Source organism: Heliangelus exortis, chromosome 5 (assembly GCF_036169615.1).
Source record: "Heliangelus exortis chromosome 5, bHelExo1.hap1, whole genome shotgun sequence".
Lineage (NCBI taxonomy): Eukaryota > Metazoa > Chordata > Aves > Apodiformes > Trochilidae > Heliangelus > Heliangelus exortis.
In genome coordinates, this window is record NC_092426.1 from 39,171,805 (window position 1) to 39,186,842 (window position 15,038).

The window sequence follows — 15,038 nt, forward strand, 5'->3', positions numbered from 1 at the left end:
GACCCATTCTTTCAAGATCCCTTCCAACCCCTAACTTTCTATGATTCTACGATTAATAAAAAGTCAAGAAAAAACTGTCTGGCAAAGTATGCTAAGCCTCATCTTGAGTCTGGGGGTATATGAAGCTTGGCTCCAAAAACTCCTTAGACTTCCTCTTCTCCTAGAGACTAGCACTTGAAGCAATCTTAGGAAATGAACCTGAAACCTCAGCCTCAGCTGAAGAACTCCCTCAGCAAAGTCAACTGTAGTACCACAAGCAATATGCATATAACCCCAAGAACAAAATACTTACTTGGTATCATGAATGATATCTAGACTTATGACATGGAATATCTTTGGTGATCATCACATTTGAAACCAAAGTTTTACAATTCTGTTGTACTTGTGTTCTCCTGCCATGTTTCCATTCCCCTGTAATATATTTCCTTCACATGTTTATTATTCAAGCAGGCCTAGAGCATGCTACGTCTTTGCTAGCAACCATCTACTCTGCTAAAATCAAAATGACACAAAATCACAGATGAAAACACACAGGAACAGAATACCCAAACACTCACCCTCATAGAGGTTTCTCCACCATGTGGCTGTTGCAGCCTGAAGACTTGAGCAACCATGTGTTCTGTGGAGGGGTGCAACAGGATACGTCGGGAAGCCAGTCCCACCATTACGTATCTGCCCATTGGAGACAAGCTCACAGAAATGGCATTAGGGCCTACAAAGAGAAGAGGAATTATTTCTCTCACAGGCTCACATCCCTTCCCATGTCTCATCCTCACAGCTTCTTCACTCTCTTCCAGCATTCTCATAATGTACAGCACACTAAACTCATCCTTATAAGGGGTCGCAAAGAATAAGAAGCACAAGAACAAATCTTGTGAGACATCCCTCTGCAGCAAGTGTCCTCACACTAAGACAATGAAGTTCTTTAAGAAATTAAAAACTATTCCTTAGCAGCTCCTCCATACCAGAACTTTCTAAGTCCAGATTGTGCAACAAGTTTCCCCCTAGCAGCACTTTATTTGTGGCTGGTTGGAAGGTCAAGAAAATATTTCCTCTTACTACAATCACTGTTGTTCAGACTGTTGCATTTCTCACTGAAGGCTGAGTGCTGAGGCAACTTCTCACACTCCCACCCATCCCAACTTCTTGCTGCATGCTTACCAAATCTCTTTGTGTAAAGCATCTCGCCCAAGTTGTGTGGTGCCAGAGAATACACAGCCAGGATTCCCTCATCAGGGAAGCCTCTTTGACTGCTGGGAATGAAGGCTGCCAGCAGCTGCCCATCAGCAGAGATATCACAGCTAGCATCGTTGTAAATCTTGCAGTTTTGAACAAGCACATTCACAGAGGCTGCAAAGAAGAAAGAAAAGAGTGATTAAGTAACTCGGGTTCAACAGAGAATCAAACAAGATTTAAACGTAACACTGGAGATCAGACAGTATATGCAAAAGCCACTTTGCTTCCTCCTAAAGTTTACAAAATGTTAGTATTCTGATTAATGTCAAGCTTGCTCCAAAACAGAGATAGGACACTGCAATGTTCATTTCAGGGAATGAAATCTACCCACCTTCTGCAGCTTTGGCCAAGAAATACTGGCAGTAGCACTTCATCAAATCCCTTCTTAGTTAAGCATAGCAGCGTTCTTTGTAAAGGACAGCACAGTTTAAACAAGTCCAAAATTGTAACTCTGTCAAACTCCAGCAATGGTAAAACTGGAAACAGTGCATCTTTAAGGTACATTTCCTCTCCTCTTGCTGAATCCCTTGTTCCAGCTCTCCTTACCTCCAGTGTACAGGAGATGAGAGAAAAATTCTCCCTGTAGATACTGCCATCAATTTCTGACAGCTGATTGTTACACCCATCTTAGATTTAGTAAGTGAGAAAAGGCAGAGACTTCTCCAGCCAGTCCTCCCTTTTAATTACTCCAGTATTTGGGGCACTCAGGACACAATCCATTTAATAACTGCTTTGTGAACAGGGTAGTGAGCAGCAATTCAGGTTAAGTTTGACTTTAATTTCTGCTGGTGAGTGGCTGGATGACCTTGTACAAACCTTTTCCCCTCTGTGCCTTGTAAATGCAGCCCATGAGCTTTTTGGGCCAGTGAATCTTACTATGCACTTGTGCTATTCCTAGTACTATGAGGTTACAAGGCCTTGTAGCATGGTCACCAGTGGTGGATTGAGAAGACAAGGTTGGAGTTCTGCTGGCTCCCTCAGACTAACCTAAATGTGTTTCACTAAAACTGCTGTAATTATTCTAAGAGATTTGGAGCTGAAATTGCATACACTATTTTGGGCACTGGGGAATTTCACATCCTAGTATTTCTAAACTCAAGGGGACAGAAATATAAACAAAATAGAAACAAACTGAATTCTGACTGAACAACCCATTTCACCCTGATTGTAGTTGAAGCTACAGCATTATGCAGAGAGCACTAGGTCAGTTTCTGAAGTTCAGGAATTCTCTTCTAAACCTTCAGACCATGTCCAGCCTAGAAGTAGCTTTGATTTGTTTGACTAAAATTGCAGATGAGTTTATGAGGGCACTACTTGGGCTGGATTCCTTATTTAACAAAAGATCAGTGCCAAGCATACTCTGTGCATACTTCTGTTAAGTCTGAACTTCCAAATCAAACAAAGGCTGGAACTCAATGCTTTTACAAACTGTTCTGCTGCCAGAAGAAATAATCCTTGCTCTTTGTTCCAAACACTTCTGTGGGGAAGCAAGATACATCAAGGAACTGATGCAGCTGAAAAATTACTGACTGTTGTCTAGGCCACTTTTTTACCCAGACCAGTTTTTCCAGCCTGGGACACAGGATGCCACACAACCACAAAGACAGCTGCAGCAGGAGAAAAGGAAGGCAGCACAGGGAAGCAAGACAGAGTTATTCCTTATTCCAGCATCACTAATTTAAAGTTCATGCTGAACCTCATTTGCAGTTCTGGTCTCAAAGACCTCCTTCCTGGAATTGCTTTCCTACATGGTTTAGTATCAACTCCTACTGTTTCATTTAAGAAACAGATGAAAATGAATATGAGGATAAAAAGTGGATTATGTAATTACATTCTGTACCAAACCATCTACACCTGTACTCTAAATTTATTCAACCAGTAATTTTCTCCCAATATAAACAGAAAGGTGCTGAACAGCAAAAAGGTAAAACACTGATAGTCACTGGCAGTACTGTAGTAACAGAATCTAAAATACACACAGCCCATCAAAGAACAGAAGGGCCAAAAGATGACAAAATTTGAGTGCTTAGTCTGAAGTTCTGAACAGAGAGACAACAGAAGATCGAAGACTATACTACCTGATTTTTAAAAAGGCAGATCTGCAATTTAATTTGTCTTTTTTTTTTAAAAATCCAGGCTCTGACTCAAATACTCATTATGTCATAACAAGAGAAGATGGGCATCAACAAAAGAACTGCAGTATATGGAGTGAACTTGCTACAAGATACATGACAACAGGTTGTAATCCCTTTCAAACTGGGAGGATTCCCGCAGAGACACATTTCAAAACAAGTCCTGTTTATTAGCTTTATCAATAAGCTAGGCACACGGTGGGGCTGGTTCATGAATTATGTTGATAAACTTGGGTAACTTCATTACCAGAACATAATGAGATAACACAGTGAAGTACACAGAGACATTAAGAGAAGTGAAATTAAAGAATTCAAGTGTGAATGTTTATAAGTTTCTGCTTTACCTAGGAGTTTCTCAGTTGGAAATAAGAGAGAATCAACTTTGTTATCACAGGAAAGTCTGAGCCTGACAAACAGTGAGAGAGATGGCATTCTTGAACTATAGCAGGGAGCATACTTACAATAAATATGCTAATGTATATAAATGTGCTAATAAATATAATAAATGTGCTAATATGTAGCCTTGTGATGAGACCACATGCAGCATACCAGACAAAGACATAGTGGTCAACCATATTCAAGAAAAATTAAACCCTAACTGGTAACAAACCCAGCACTGATCTAGGAAGATGACTCAGGAAAATAAACATGGATTTTGTGGCTTGGTTTTTGGGGTTTTTAAAAAAAAAAAAAACCAACAAAAAAACAACCAAGGAAATGGGATTGTATTTACAAAAAATACCAGAAAATAAGTGCTGGGATATCTTTGGTTCTCTTCACAACTGTTGACAGCTGAGTGAATGAGGAAAAGCAGCCAGCAGCCACTGAATTGGTAAATTAGAAGATTTCTGACAGAACAGCAAGATTCTAGAATAGTCTTCCAAAAAAGGTGAAAGGGGCAAAGAATTTATCCAATTTTAAGACAGAGTAATAACCATAGGGTGTGCTAGACAGGGAGATAGACTCAGTGGCTTTCTCACCAAATCCTGTGATTTGCAGGGGGGGGAGATGTGGCACACTTGCCTGACCTGAGTTAACTACACAAAAGAGAGTCAAGCAAGAAGGCCACCAACAGAGCAAAACTACACATTATAGAGGGACAACATGTGCCATAGTTACAACTATGAAGTATGTCCCACCCCATTAAAAAACCCCTTTGATTATTAGAAGAGAAAATATAGCCCAGTCCCTCTCTTGGGGTTCTCTCTCACTGCTATTCTGCTTGATTACTACATTTTTGTCCCACATCTCTGGGCTCAGGGTACAGTCTCCATAAGGCAGGCATGGTTTCTCTACAATGTTAACTACTGTCATTTGATGCTCAATATTGGAAGTAGTGAGATTGTATGATTGCTTCATCAGAATAAAGGTATGGGTATCATTTAATCCAGACACCCTCCAGCACTGATGAACTCCTGCTGCTTTTGAAAGAGGTGAAAAAGGTTTTAGAAATTTTATCAGTTTCTCTGAGCACAGGCAACGTTTCTTTCTTGTTCCTGTAACTACTGAAAATCAAAGTCTATAGAATTCATGTATCTTCTTTGCTTTTTAATTTTAGGCTTTTTTAAATCTAATGCATCCTTGGACATCCATAAAAGGATCCCACATGTTTATTTTTGCAAGTTAAGAAATGCTTGTATTTCTTCTGTACCATTTACAGATTCAGGGACATTAACATGTACTGCACATATCCTCACAGTTCCATGACTACTTTTTTTTTCCTTTACAGGTCTCTAACATTCTTCCTCATCTAGCATTTACTATATGTCTTTTTAAAGCAATGCTGGGGTTGAATCAGCACTCACCAAGATTTTCTGTATCATAAAGCTCATGTTCATCCATTTTCTATCTACATGTTTCTTTCCCCCCCCCCCCCTTTTTTTTCCCCACCCACACCTCCATCAGCAGAGCACAGGGGTTTTTAGTGAGCAATCCACAACGACAGCCAACATGGCTGTGCATCTTATTTTTTTAAAGGTTGTTGCATATGGTGAATGCCTCTTGGCAAAACAGATTGTAAGCTCCCCTGCCAAAAGTGAACTCTCTTTCCCACTTGATGTGTGCCTGGAAAATAAAACATCACAGATGCAAGTTGCACCCAACAGGAAAAGGTGCCCTTTATTTCAGTCTTTCAAGATCTGATTCATGATGGCATTATGGTTCTTTGCTCTTCCCTCATTTACAAAGGCTGAGGAACTCGGGTAGCACTTATGCCCAGAATCAGAGCCAACCACACAATCCTGATCTAAATGTGAGCAGCAGAGATCTCAGAGAGGTTTTATTTTAAGGAACAGCATCCAAGAGATTCACAAGACAAAGAGTGGATGGTGATAGCCATGCATTTGACAAAGCCATAGGCTATTTGATTTCTTTTGAGCCTCAGGCCTGGTCTATGAAAATGAAGCCAATAGGGAAGATTTCAGGGGAAAAAGTCGCTATTTTTGGAAAACCACTTACAACAAGGCTGCCCCTTCGTCCCTTGTTTTCTTTTCTTGTTAATGCAGCCATTGAGCTGACAGAATAGATTAAAAGAAACATCAGAGAACAAATCCATCAAGCAGTTGTGCCAACTTGGAGAGCTTATACCCCCAGCATAATTGCTATTGAAGCTGGGTAAGGTCTGCAGTGCTGGCAGGAACAGCACTGTTTGCCAAAGGAAAATTTTGGTGACTTCCATCCACCCTTAAGGATGACATTTTCTTAACAGCTGCTCCTACTTATATGTTGTTTAGTATGCTGGGGTTTTCTTCCTCTTTTAAGTTCTTCAGTATCCCACTGTGGATCAGTATTTATTGTTCAAATCACCTTCCTCAAGTCCAGGTGTTAGAACAGGACAAATTCCTGACACGTGACTAAATGTGGAAAACCTAGGCCAGTTCAGATACAATAACTAGAAAAGGAAATTATCAGAATGTATCATGAGAGAAACTATATTAGAAAGATATGAACAAGAGACAAAACCTTCAAATATTTTATCTGTGTAAAGGCTAGAACTCTACACTATTCACTTATTCAGTATTTACCCATCAGCTCTGGGAAATTTTAAGGATTTGCAACACTTACTAGAAGAATATTAAACAAGTGCCAGAGGTAGCATTGTGTCTGCTGCCAAATCAATTCCCCAATGCTGGTAAGACCAACAATCACAGTTTAATCCCAGGTCATTGTTCATTTCAGACATATTAGAAGCAAAACAAGCAAAAGGAGAGAAGAAATCCAAACCCATCTTTTTCCATTATGCAATTAATAAGGACAGGGCAGAGACTAAACTCACACAAGCCCCTGCAAAGCCATTTCCCCATGAGAGAGTCCACATCCATGTGCTTGCTGGGCTGAGTGTCACTGAGGTCACTGCCACATCACAGAGATCACAGAACTGTGCTGATCACGTTGCTGTTATGGGCTCAAATGCATCCAACTTCAGTGGAAAACATCCTGCTTCCAAACTATCTTTTCAGTGTTTAATTGTAACAGGAAGAACAGCTTCTTGGAGATGGAGGTTGACCACGAAGTCACTTTTTGATGAGAGTGGAGCTGGTGGGCAGCCCCAGGCTTCAGCTGCATCATTCCATCTGCCTGAACTCTCATTTCATCTGCCTGAACTGTGGCTCAAGTCAGACCCAAGAAGTGCAACAGCCCCCTCTGTGTAAGTGGACTCTCAAATGACACCCTCTAATTTATACTGAAACAAAAGGGACCTGTTTAGGTCACAGGCTTTACTGGAAAAGCAGTTTATTTCCAAGACAACGAAGATACAAAAAAACTCCCCCAACCCACATCTCCACTGTTACACATCTAGCTTCTATCTCTACAAATTTTGCACCTTGGCAAACTTGCAGCTTACCTTTATCCTGTGCAAGCTTTGAAAATACCTGCTTTAGGATGAACACAGCTGCTATGTCTTCATATATCCCTATTAGACCTTGGCAGAGGGAGATGGGGCTAACAACCTAGGAAAGCAAGAGCTGGGCTCAAGCAGTAGGAAGCAGAAGAAAACATCAGTGTAAAACTGATTACCAAATGGTAATAAATCAAAATGGACAAGCCAAGTACAATGAAGTACAAATTAGGGAGTCAGAAGATCTGGGGATGAGCTTGTAGAAGGAACCCTGCCTACAAAAAGGACACAATGACAATAGAAAATGTAGCCCAGTTTCAAGCTAACTGGAAGCTGTTTCAGAATGAAAGTGTCCTGGTAGGGAAGTGGGAGAAGACTGAAATACTGATGCCTCAAGGAGAAGATGGTTCTTATTTTCTATGGGATTCCATAAATTATAAACAAACATCTTATACTTTCTTTTTTTTTTTCCCAAATCAGCAGTCTTCTAAGCAGTCAGATGAGCCCCCCCCCCCCAAAAAAAATGCCTAACCCAAAGCTATTAGCAGCTGTAGCAATCTTCAAATGCTTTGCAGGATTGCAGAAAGGTCCCAAAGAATTTCTGTCTGCAGCAAGATGCTTCCCTCTCTGACTTCATCCTTATTCTGTTCCAGATTCTGGCTAGAAGACTGAAAGTATTGCCACTGAGTGCCAAAACTTCACCTTGAGAAGTGATCCTCAGCCTACAACTTCACACTAGGACTACCAGGTTTGGCACTTAACAAGACCTGTCAAAACACTGGCTGGCACATGAGTTCAATATAGTATTCTGCTTTCAAGATGACACTGTGTGCTCCTTCCCAAGAGACAGAATGGTTCTCAAGGACAAAATCTAAGGCATCTTCCCCCCTTTAAAACATCAAGAGCTACTGTCCAGAAGCAGTGCTTTTATTTCCCACCTGACTATAAACATCACACCACAATATTCTATACAATGTGAAGGAAGGAGATAGAACAGAAACACCATATCTGTAGGAAAGACACAGTAAGAAAGATTTCTGTAATGGGATGGGTTACCAGCAGCTTTACCTTAGCTCCCTCAATTTCCCAGGGACTGGGAGGTAAATGGCCATACAGGTTGTCCAGAGAAGCTATGGATGCCCCATGACTGGGAGTGTTCAAGGTCAGACTGGACAGAACTTTGACCAACCTGAGCCATCCCTGCCCGTGGCAGGGGGATGGACTGGATGGTCTATAAGTTCCCTTCCAACCCAATTCTGTGATTCTATGGCTTCAATTCCTCATGTCTCTGCTATCATGTCACTAGGGCTGGTCTTGTGGGTACCCTAAGGAACAGGACAGTATCCCCCAGAGACCTCTTTTGTCAGATAGGTAATTTCTAGAATTGCAGAACAGAAATGGCTGGGAGTGGGAGAAACCTTTTCTTAATGAATTGCAATGGCTACCTGTGAAATCAGTCTTTCTGAAAAGAGAATCCCTGTTGTCTCTAAAAAAAAGTCAATCCCTTAAAGGAGAATCCAACCTGGTTTTAATGAGAAGTAAAGCAATGCATTTCATATATACACAGAAACAGACTAAGCCAAAGGTCACTTTACAAAGACATTAATATTAACTAATACTAATCTCTACCTCCTATCTTCATCCCAAACTGCCACAAACATTTCTACAGCTGTGCAGCAAGCTATATCAGGATACCATTTGGGTTAAAAATAGCCTTTCCAGTCAAGCTAGTTATACTCCAAAAAAAGTAATTCCTTGATCAGCTGACCACAAGCATCAAATATGCTTGTGCCTGCATAAGGAAGCCTCTTCCAGTGTGAGAGCTACTTTATGCCATGGAACATGTGGAAATATATGGTCTCATTTTCACAAAGGGAAGGAGAAAATAAATAAATGATCAGCAATAAATAATCAACAATACTGCTCACCTTCTTTTCTGAGAAGCAGCTTTCACCTGAGACATGAGATGAATCACTGTGCTTGCAAATGGCTAGAAGCTATATTTACCTCCCCTGGCTTGTCACACAGTGGTAAGCAACAGACTAGGGTCCTGATTCCCAAAATATGTTGAAGCACTTCAGCTCACTAATGTCTGTAACTTGGAGAGTGCAGACCCATTTCACATCATATTTTAATGTAAAGCTATAAAGACAATATCCCTCTAGAAACTTGTTGGTAAAAGAATAAGAAGACTGGATACAGAATTCTTCTAAGAGGATTGGATATTCCTCTGAGACTGCTCACAAAAAGGCCCCATTTATGCATTCATTTGCTGTTAGCAAGAATACCCAAGCTAGGCAGAGCAGGAACAGCTATGCATGTTTTTAAGTCACTTTCTTCAAAGGCTAAACACTCCATAGTTCCCACTGTAACAACACAATCAAGTAACCCAAGAGCTCTTAGATGCAGCCACCTCTGGAAGATCCTAGGAGCTTAGGGTAGCTCTGGTTGCTACAGACTTAAAAAAAAAGGGCTGGTCAGATCACAGCTTACCATTGCTGATTTCAGGCAGATCAAATTTAGTGAAGTCCCACCACTGGAGGCGATACGTGGTGTTGGCAATGTTGCTGGCCACAGCTGACTGTCCATCCCCAATCACAGCACCTAGAGAAGGGGGAAACAGTAATTCAACCTCCAGAAGATTATTCAGAAAAGAGCTGAGGAGACAAAACCACAGAAAACCTTTCAAAAACCAATATGCACAACTCTAGGTTCTTAAAGAAGCCTTCTTTAAAGAAATGGCAACACCTCTTAAAGAAGCCACAGAGTGCAGGAAATCAAGAGGAAAGCAACTCCTTGAAACACATTTTTGAAAGAGAAAGAAGTCCATGAGAGATAAGACTTACCCAGACTCACAAGACAGAAATCCTAATACGTTCATTTGGTGCAAATGCATTCTACATATTGGTACCCATGAAGCTCTGTTTTCACAGACCCACATTTTTCTAGTACAGCTATGAAGTAAGACCAGACTATGAACTAAGCAAAGCACTGCAGATCACATACATTTGCAGACATAAACCCTGCTGCTACTGTAAACTCCACTCAGAAGACACAAGTTGCCAACAATATTTGCCAGGCAGTGAGGGCTGTAGCAAAATATTAGCAAGGAGAACCTATCATCTATCCCTTTGCTGCTTTGGGTGACCCAACCTACCACAGACAGGGGCTGCTCTCACTCCAGGTGAACGTGACCCTTGCAAACCAGCCAAGCATTTGGACCAAAGCAGAAGGCTGTGCAGAACACTTCAGAAAGCAGCACAAAGAACAATTTTCCAGGCACAAAGGAACTGATTAAGTCAAGCTGGCATACATTTGAGAGAGGTACTAAATGCAGCCCCTAGGGAGACGAGTGGAGAAAAGAAACAGTTTTCCTGTAATAGTGCCATAGTCAAAAATCTCATGCTATTTCTTGTCTCTACAGCCTTCATATACATGCAGCCCTTGTCTACACACACATGCTGGCACTGTGAGAAACTCAAGATCAGAGAATTCCATGAGAGAGAGAAGAACAAGATCATCCCCAAGCACAAATAAAGAAAAGCACTGCCTCCAGAATCCACACAGTCTGGATTTCAGCATTTCCACACCATCCCTGGTGGGAAACATACAGAAAAGTCAATGACTTCACTCTTCCAGAAGGGCTGGCTCAGGACTCTGCTGTCACAGCAGCAATACTGGAAGAGACATCATCTCTATCCAGTACTCAGAAGGTCAGCTGCCTGTGCAGAGAGCTAAAAGCTTGCTAACTGGTAGTAAATTAAAGTGGTGTGGAAGATGAGCAGACTAAGGTGGCTGGATTTTTACTTCTCAAATCCCAGTAGAACACTCATGCTTGATAAAAAAAATAATGGCCTGAAAACACACACAAATACACATACTAACAGTGGTTATGGGTTTTTTCTGCAAAGTAAAGAACAGCTGTCAGGGCAAAGTAAGGAAGCAAATTCTAGACTGGTGGTGAGTAGAGAGGAAGACACCAAGAAGGCTACTACTAGTTCTCTTTTCATCCATAAGCTGAGTCCTGATTTTGGTTCTAGAGAAAGCTTAGAAATAAGCCAAGAGCAAGACTTGAGAGCAGACAGCTTTACACTGTGTATTCACCTGTGCCAGACCTCCAGCAATTGACAAACCTCCACCGTGTGTCTGCTCAGTCTCTGTCTCTGCCTCTGTCAGACATAAATTTACCACTTGGAGAGAACAATTCAGAAAATTTCCATTGCTCTCATACATGCCCAAGGCCATAAGCCATGACCTCCAAAATAAAGGCCTCCTCTGAACAAAAGAAATCAGATTCAATGCATTGTTGAAATTATATTTTGCAAACAGAAGTGGAAGGACAATTAAATTTTATGTTGCTTCATATTTAAATTTTCACTTTTCAAGCCTGGGTTTGCTACACCAGGGCAGCTTTTCTGCTCTTGCCTCCAGCCAGTAGGTGCAGAACAGAAAAGTGATTTCTGCAGTGGGACTTGCTGCAGAGAAATAATAACTAACATCACCAACTAGGTGGCAACTGCCTATAAGGACTGAGTCAGACAAGGAAAGCACACTGCAAAGACTGGCAGCAGAAGTACTACTCAGAGCACGTAATTCCAGAATATTGATCTTATTACAAATGAACATTACAAAGCCATCATCTGCTTTGCAACAAGAATAACCTTTATAGGCATATCAAATAATATATAAACTGGAGAATAGCATACCCTGGGAGAGTAATCACATGCTCCCTCTACATCACACAAGCCTAGCAACATCACTAACTGCTCCACAAAAGGCAAATTCATCTGGCTCATACAACTGTTGCTCCTGCTGCTAAAAGTACCATTAAAAAAAAGCTGTTAGCAAATGGTTGTGATTTTCTTTCTGTAAAGATCCTAGTCTTTTGATCCATTACCATGGAATAGCTGCACTGTTCATTTAAATCTCCTGTCCCCTTCACCTCCAAAGGCTGTCACATCCTACAGGAAGCTAACAATGGAAAAAAGCAGAACTGCCCCATCTACAGGACAGCCCTGAACAAACTTCAGAGCCAGCAAAAGCTATCAGCTAATACTGGTGCTTCAGGTAACAGGTACCTTTATCAGAAAGATTAGGACACAAGTTTCATAGAGTGAAGGGTGCATGTTCAGGATTTCTCAAAAGCCAGTGTGTCTAACACTGATGGACACCCATTATCAAAGTGGAGTATCATTTAGTCCTGCCAGAAGCTTCCCACATGCACTGTCCTACAGTAAAGATGATGAAAAGCATGCAAACATTTCAGACATTCACAACCATGCTATTCTAACCCTTTTTCTTCCCTTTTTCCATCAGTTGACAGGGAATATTTGAGATGGCAGGTTGAAAACTTAAGAAAGCTAAAATCCACACTAGAGCTTTTGTTCCCTGTGCAATGGGAAAACTCTCAGCTGGCTTTGCCCAGTCAGGATCTCAGCCTGGGTGAGAGCAAAACCAGGTCTTGCTGCCTCTGAAGTTCCAGTGTAACCTGTAGCCAAACACCACACTTCAGCTTCCTACATGTGGGCAACAGCTGATCAGCTCTTGTTAGGAGCAGTCCTCACCAAGCACTTGCCAATCCGTCCCGATTCCTAGGTCTTCCACTGTTTGATGGGATCAAAAGTGACTTCAGTGGGTACCTGGGGGTCTCAGGCTTGTCATGCCTGTGAACAGAATGACCTTTTACTGCAGAGATTACGTAGATTTCAAAGTGCTGAAATCCAAAGGGAAGGCCAATTGAAATGCAGGGAACGTAGGTTTGATTGGCAGCTTTTCTGCGTCTGTCTATCACTGCGTAACAAACACTGGGTGATGGCAGAAAGGAAGATAAATGCTTTCAGCAGCCCCCCCTTCCCTCCCCACCACCCCTTCTCCATCCACCCCCACTCAGCACATGACAGGAGAGTTTAAAGAGGAGGAGGGGAAGTCTTAACAAAGACTTTTAAAAAAAAAATTCCTCACATGTTTTCTTACAGTCCACCTACATGTGACAGATATTTATCCGTCAGTCTCCAGCCCCTTAGAGGGTCCAGCTCATCTTGGCACATGGAGAAATGAACCTTTGCCAGTCAGGTATTGCTCATTTATCTATCAAGCCATGCAAGCCAATGTCTAAGTTTAGACTGAAATGGAAAAAAAGAGGTGCAAAACCACTTTCTATGGTACTCCAGGACCACTTCAGTGAAGAGCAGACTTTCAGATAACTACTACCACACTCTCAGAGGAAGAACTCTAGAACTAAATAGGCTTTGGGGTATAAGTTCCAAGAATATGGAGCACCACATATTATGGGAATTGCTTTCCCATTTATATTTAACAGAAACCAGAGCTCTCTTTTACTTCTGAACTAGTTCCTTTACTCTTAAGTTTTCAGTGTCTGGCAGACGTCCTCATAGTAAAAGAAAAATTTATTAAGATGCTTACAGATAAGCTTGAGGAAGCTGGAGAAGTGCCTGAGCTAATTTGTGGCTCAATTTGTGACACACTGGTATAAAATATACACTGGTATATATACTCTGGTATAAAATTCCCCCAAGGTTAGTGCTTGCATCTTTCACCATGACTACCTTTGAAAAATAATTGTGTCTTTATGAGCCCATTTGTAATTGTAGCTAATGACACTGAGGTTACCCAACACTTGCAGAAAGGATCTATCACAGCTGATTTTACTAGATTTTTACTGATTTTTTAACTAGATTTTTTACTGATTTTTACTAGATTTACTGTAATCCAGGCTCCAGGAAGCCCAGAACAAAGGCCAAGTCTATCTGACAAAGCACTTCACTGCAAGAATATACCAGATTCCCTCGACCAGTTCTGAAGCAATTTGAATTCTGCTGAAATGGGATTACTGATCTCTGAAGCCAAGTGGAGATGTAACAGGTCCTTCCACATCTCCAGCCCTGAAGCATTTTATGGGACAGTCTGGTTTTGGGCACTACCACTGATCCCAGTAAATACATTATATTCTGAATAGGAATTGGAAAAGTCCCAGCAAATCTCAAATCTCATGCTACCACAAAGACACTGCCTTTAAAGTGGCCAAGCTAACTCTATAAAACCATACTGATGCTGTAGAAATGATATGCATAGCAACCTGGTATTTTTAAGGATTTATTGTGCTTGTTTTTCAATGTACCACTACGCTGTAAATAGGAAGTAGGAAAAACAATTTTCACAAACATATGTACAAAATGTTACTAAGGGTAGTCTGGCATTCTAAGCACTAGAGAGATTTTAGATTTGACATGGACTAGGAAAGCCTCAATGAGGCTTCTGCTCTCTAAAAGCTGAGCTCTCAAGAGTCTATTATTTTTCCTTTAATCTAGATGCACATAATAAAAACGAAACAATTTCCTATTCATGGTCATTTCTATTGCAAAATTCCTTTTAAAAGGGGCACTGCTTAGCATGCTGAATTCCAGAGTCCTATCAGCTATGGGAATTTAATCAGACCTCAGGTGCAGGTAGCTAAGATGAGCATTCCAATATGAGCTCAGAGAGGTGCTGAAAGGCTCAATATTTTGAACAATGCAACCATCATCTACGAAAGAGAATTTTCCAGCCACAGTTTTCAGACTTCAAAAGGAAATCTGTTCATTTGCAAGAAACACAAACAAATACTAAATAATAACCTGGAAGAGGTTAAGGTCCTTGCCAAATGCATTCCCCTCTTAACTATATTCACAGAAAGTCAGGGGCTGGAAGGGACCTTGAGGATCATAGAGTCCTGCCAGAGCAGGGTCACCTACAGCAGATTACACAGGAACACATCCAGGTGGGCTTTAAATGTCTCCAGGGAAGGAGACTCCACAACCTCCCCAGGCAGCCTT

General features: G+C 41.2%; 1 protein-coding gene across 5 annotated transcripts in view; it reads right to left on the reverse strand.

The window, feature by feature from the left end:
• The window catches only part of AMBRA1 (autophagy and beclin 1 regulator 1), a 132,980-nt gene that overhangs the window by 44,133 nt on the left and 73,809 nt on the right, over window positions 1-15,038 (reverse strand). For all 5 annotated transcript variants that reach the window (XM_071744829.1, XM_071744827.1, XM_071744830.1 and 2 more), the window contains 3 exons: window positions 9,700-9,810; window positions 1,162-1,350; window positions 558-712 (listed from right to left, as the gene is read on the reverse strand). In XM_071744829.1, coding sequence (XP_071600930.1) covers window positions 558-712; window positions 1,162-1,350; window positions 9,700-9,810 — 455 coding nt within the window. The remainder of the gene's footprint in view (window positions 1-557; window positions 713-1,161; window positions 1,351-9,699; window positions 9,811-15,038) is intronic.